The following is a 6,000-nucleotide window of genomic DNA, read 5'->3' on the forward strand; positions in this document are numbered from 1 at the left end:
AACAACATCAGAATGACAGTGTTATCCCTGATGGTGTAACAGTGATGGCAGCAGAGACAGTGGTAAGAGTGATGGCAGTGGCAGCGATGTTAGCAGTGATGCCCATGGCTGTGCTGGTGGTTAGGATAAAGACATTTTCTAACATATACCACATGCTTCTAGGAAGATTTTCCTAAGCCTTTTGCATAACTGCTTTCAGGGCTTTACATGTACTAAATAAGACTATCACAGTCCTCTGAAGGACAGGTAGATTTTCACCACCTAGAAAAAATTCAAACCAGTGTCCCTAAATACAATGATGGGAAATAGCTAATGCCCAGATGTGCCCCCAGCCTGGGTTCTGGGAGTCAATCTTACTTCCATGACTTGCTTTTCAAAGCTTCCAAAACATTTTTAAATAAACCAGATCTCATTCAATTGCTTTCTCTGTTTAAAGTTTAGAGAGGCTGAATACAGCTATGAATGTGGCCTGGTCAAAATTGTACATGTAAAACATTTCATGACTCAAAAAAGAAAAAAAAAACATTTCATGACTCTTTGTGATTTTTTTTCTTTGGTAATTCCATTAGGTGGCTCTTGCATATGAACTTTATAAACATATATGTTGTATCATGTCAAAAAGTTGGTTTACCTGTTTAGTCTAACATGGGGAACTGGGGGAGGATATGAAAATACATTATATATGTGTTTGAAATTCTCAAAGAGTAAATATAAAACAAATATTTTTAAAGTTTGATTCAAACTTTATGCTTACCAGGCAAACAGCTACATAACCAGAGATAGTATTTGTGAAGAGTTTAAAATAGATGTGTTATCCTTTTTCATTTTACGTATCTTTTTGTTTGGTTTTTAAAACAGAATCAAGGTATGTTTGAGCTGAGTTCAAATTCACTGTGTATCCAAGGGATGGCCTTGAGTGCCTGATTCTCCTGCTTCTGCTTTGGGGATGCTAGGATTCCAGGCACATGTTATTATGCTGAGCGTGTACATTACCAGGAACTGAACCCAGGAATTCATGCATGCTACACACACATTCTGCCAACTGAGCTGAATCCACAGCCCTCCATCATTTTTTATTTTTAAAGCAATATGTTATATAGAGAGTTATTCACACTGTATAGATAAGACAAGGAAACTGAGGCAACAGTGGTGAAATGACCCGGTGACTATCAGCAAGCTAAAATGTGGCTGAGCTGGGATCTAAATCACTATTACTCAGGACATTGGAGTTAATACTAGGAAATGGATAGTAATCCTTTCCTTCCTACTGTTTCAGTGTCACCCTCCACCCCCCACACCAACCCCCATCATGCATGCAGAACCCCATGAATAAGGGCTGTGTTCCAGCTGTAAATCCCCAGGACTTTTATGCATTCCTGTATCTCTGTCTTTGCAACTGCTGCCTGCCAATCTCTCTTTTCTGCATCTAACAGTCAACACAAGCTCCTCTTCCACTAGGAAGCTTTCTTAGACAACCATAGAGCAACTTAGACACCTTTTTGTGTACTCAAAACGTGCTTGTGACTTACTTTTCGACTCATTGCTCTTGGTTCCTGTGTCACCATCTCCACCTTCTGCTTCTCTAATAGAATCTATTGAATGAAAACTTGGCTTTAAAATATTCTCATCTAACAAGCATGAATTTACTTTATTTCCTTTAGCTTCCCATACCCCCTTTTCAAAGAAAGTAAGTTTAGAGACAATAGGTGAATTTCCAAGTATGTACAACTAGTTAAAAACTGAACAGGCAGACTAGAGACAAATGGCTCAGTGGAGATAAATGCCACACAAGCCTGGTATTCTGAGTTCAGACACCTGCAACTCATATAAAAACCAAAGACAAAGGTGAGTCTTGTAGTCTGAGAACTCCACTGGCAAGATGGGAGGAGACTGGCGAGTCTTCCAGAAGCTCTCTGGCAAGCTAGACTAGTATATGCGGCATAGCAGGGAAACAATAAGAGAGACTGTGGCTGCAACAAAATAGAAAGTGAGGACCAATTTCCAAGATTGCCCTCTGACCTCCATGTATACACCATGGCATGTGCTTATGTCACTCATAGACATGTACAGGGAGAAATATTGTATAAACACATACACATATATACAAATAATTTTTGGAAAGATAAGAGCAGGTGGACAAGAGAGATGGCTCACGAATTAAAAGCACGTGTTGCTCTTTCAGAGGATCTGGGTTCCATTTCCAGAGCACACATGACTTACAATCATCTCTAACACCAGGTCCTGGGGATTCAGTGAGCTCTCCTGACATCTTCAAGAACCAAGCATTCGGGGTACTGTACATACATGCAGACAAAGAACTCATGCATATAAAGAAGTACATAAATCTAAAAGGTAAACAATAACAAAATAAGAATAGAACCGGGCGATAGTGGCGCAAGCCTCTAATCCCAGCACTCCAGAGGCAGAGGCAGGTGGATCTTTGTGAGTTTGAGACCAGCCTGGTCTACAAGAGCTAGTTCCAGGACAGCCTCCAAAAGCCACAGAGAAACCCTGTCTTGAAAAACAAACAAACAAATAAATAAATAAATAAATAAGAATAGAACAAGGAAGGATGAGAAATATACTCCTTAGACTCCTCATAGGGTTGAGAAGCAGGCCTGTGAGGAGGGAGGCCTGTGGACCATAAAATGGTGACTTCTTGGCTCCTCACAAAATATTCCACCCAAGTGGTGAACTACACAAAGAGGACTCTTTGAAAAGCACCTCATAAATCATGCCCACGAAATGTAATACACAAGTCCAGTTCTCTTTCAGCCACCACACAGGTGCCTAGCATAGTCTCCAATTTGTGTGGTCTGTGTTATAAAATGCCTTCTCTCCCAGGGTCTCAAGGGGTCATGGAAAGGAAGGAGAGACATAGACAGAGGCAGAGATGCAGAGACAAAGAGACACAGAGACAGACTTTCCTCAGCTCCCAGAACCCCTAGGTATCTAAAGATGCAGAGTATTCATGTATATTATGATCTGGGAAACAGACCTTCCTTTTTTCTCTAAGCTTCTGTTTCTATGTCTTTGGTGAGAACAGGATAGGATAGATAATTCGGTGGTCCTTAGGAGGTCCCTTGAAAGAATATTAGGAAATATCAGGAACCGATTTTATCATCCTGACAGATGTGTGGTGCTATTTTCACCTCACGGGTTGAAGCCCAAGAATGGTGACCAACATCTGACAGGACTGTTAGATAGAATTAATAGTAATGCTGCTAAGAAACCTTGTACTAGAGCATCTCAAACATGTCCCCTTGCTCAGACTATGCATCCAGCACTCTCTACTGCTAGAAGAAGATCCCAGATAAGTTCCAAATGGTGACCACCACTCACCATAACTCTTATTTAGATCAATATTCAGTTTTACCTTGGTCCTGACACATAATAATGATGTATTAGAAGCATACTGTTTGCCAGAGGCTGGACCTGTCTCATCAATGCTCTCTGCAGGTGTGCAGAGCCAGCACTAGTTGAGAGGGAGGATAGAGGACTGGAGAGAAGTTTTGATTCATGGACATCGTTTATGCTTTGATGAAAGGAAAAGCATAGGGGACATGATCACCAAACAGGATGATAAGGAACAAGTGAATGGGAGTGACTGAAGCAAAAGGCAGACAGACAGTTGGAAAAGGGCTGGATTCAAGAGATCAACTTAATATTTGACTTTGGTCAAATTATTTTATTTTTCTGAGTATGAGTTCCTCAACTCTTAACTGGGAGAAAAAATTCAGGAATAATGTGATTATTTGATAAAATATAAAAGTTTTTAAACACATATGAGGTAGATATCCAATGAATACATAGCACATGGTGTCAAATTCCAGTTACTAGTTTTTGTGAATACTTTTGTCATTACTATGACAATGTGTGTTGTTCAGAGCCCAATGGCTAGTATTATGCTACAAATCACAATGCAAGCAATGCAATTGAAAAAGACAGATCCTAAGGTCATCCTTCTGGGGAAGGAGGGAAGCTTCCATCTTCAGCCAGTGTCTTGAAATTTTAAGGAGAACACCCAACACAGTCCCAGTTAACTCTTGAGTAGTTATTTAAAGTAGCACACTAATGTAGAAGTGGGTAATCAAATATAGCTTAAGTATGACATCCTCCGACATATGTTGACCTTAAGACCTCTTCTAACATCCCCTGACTGTTTCTGTCTCCTTGTGCCCTTTAGGAAGGCACACCTGATCCTGCGACGGTTGGAGAGGGTCAGCAGCCATTGTTCTAGTCTCTTGCGAAGCGCCTACATCCAGAGCCGTGTGGACACCATACCGTATCTCTTCTGCCGCAGTGAAGAGGTCCGGCCTGCAGGAATGGTGTGGTACAGCATCCTCAAAGATACCAAAATCACATGTGAGGAGAAGATGGTGTCCATGGCCCGAAACACGTATGGAGAGACCAAAGGCCGGTGAGGGAGGGTACTACCCTCCTTGAGCACAGAGACGCTCTTGGGGGAGCACTACTTTCATGGATCCTGGGACCTGGGTGGGCTGGGGAACAGCTGAATGGCCTGGCACATGACACTTGCCAGCAAGGCCAAAGCAAACTGTTTCTCCATGAACAGACAACAGAGAACTTTGTAACCAATGGAATTATTCATTTTTCTCTTTTATTTTTTCTAAGATATTATTTGACTCTATCAAATATCTTTCCTTTTTAAACCATTTCTTATGGATGGAAGTCATTGTGGAGGCAAGACCTTTCAGGTGGAGAACAAGCAGCCTTTCCTCTTCTTCCTCCCTTTTGCCATGGACCCCTGGAAGGAGCCCTGTGGAGAGACAATTTGACTACTTCTGCATTAGCAAGGGTGCCCTGGAACTGTTGCAGCCAGGAAGCTTGGGTCTTAAAGGCCTTCTCTCTCTCTCTCTCTCTCTCTCTCTCTCTCTCTCTCTCTCTCTCTCTGTCTCTCTCTCCCTCTCTTCCTCCTCCTCCTCCTCTTTATTCCACCTCTCCTTCCTTATTTTTTCCTCTCTCTCTCTCTTTCTCTCTCTCTTCCTCTCTCTTTCCCTTTCTCTCCCTGGACATTACTGAGTTTGCAGGCCCACTGCTTCTTTCTGCTACCTGTGGGTCTCTACAGGACTTTCTGTGCATTAAAATTCCTATTGTCTCTCTTTTTGCTTGGGTGATGTTTCTTAACAATGAAGTATGTTGAGGGACCTTTGTCTATTCATTAAACAAACATTCATTAACGAGGTACTCTATGGAAGGTACAGGATAAACAAACAAACAAAAAAACCAGAAGTTTTCTGTCCTATAGGAACTCACAGTCTAGTGGTTACTGTAGGAAAGAAATCTAGAATAGTGTCAGGCTGGACTGGGAATGAGTGAATGCTTTTTACAGACATATCTGGGTCATAAGACATACTGGAGGAGTTAAAACATGCTTACTTGAAAATGCAATAGCTTATCCCAAAGAATGAGGAGGAAGAAGGCAGACATTAGTGAGAAAGGTAGGATATGCTCCAGGTAGAGGCAAAGCCATGAACAAGAGCAGGAAAAAGATAAAATATAGCTTATTAAAGATCCAAACAAGCTGTTACTGAGTATAGGAAATACTGAATTTAGCATGAGCACAAGTAGGGCATTATGTACAGCATCTCAAACAACTTATCAGTGGCCACACTATTGAAGAAAATAATAGCATCTCTTCCAGTGCCTATAACTCCCATGATCTCTGGGGGGGTGAGGCCTCATGAACCCCTTATGCTCACATGATGAAAAGGCAACAAATCCACCCTTGTGAAGCTCTTGTGCAGGTAACCTCAGCTGCAGTGAATAGGTGCAATGATTGTGCCATATATGGAAGAAAGGAATAGAAGAAGGCATACGAGAGGGTAAGGCATTCTCCAAACTCAGAATGTATATGTATGAAATTTTAAACCAATTTTTGAACCCAATTTTTAAACATAAAATCAAAGTAGTAGAGAGAAGGCTGTGTGCTCAGCAGCTTAGGAAGTCTTGGTCAAGAAGTGTCATATCTTGAAGTAA

At 41.4% G+C, this 6,000-nt stretch overlaps 1 protein-coding gene across 1 annotated transcript in view; it reads left to right on the forward strand.

Annotated features, from left to right (window-relative positions):
- LOC100750695 (astrotactin-2) overlaps positions 1 to 4,604 on the forward strand; it is a 933,092-nt gene extending 928,488 nt beyond the window's left edge. The window contains 1 exon segment of the mRNA XM_027400261.2: positions 4,187 to 4,604. Coding sequence (XP_027256062.2) covers positions 4,187 to 4,424 — 238 coding nt within the window. The 3' untranslated portion in view covers positions 4,425 to 4,604.
- Positions 4,605 to 6,000: the final 1,396 nt, after the last annotated feature.

Source organism: Cricetulus griseus, chromosome 2 (genome assembly GCF_003668045.3).
Source record: "Cricetulus griseus strain 17A/GY chromosome 2, alternate assembly CriGri-PICRH-1.0, whole genome shotgun sequence".
Lineage (NCBI taxonomy): Eukaryota > Metazoa > Chordata > Mammalia > Rodentia > Cricetidae > Cricetulus > Cricetulus griseus.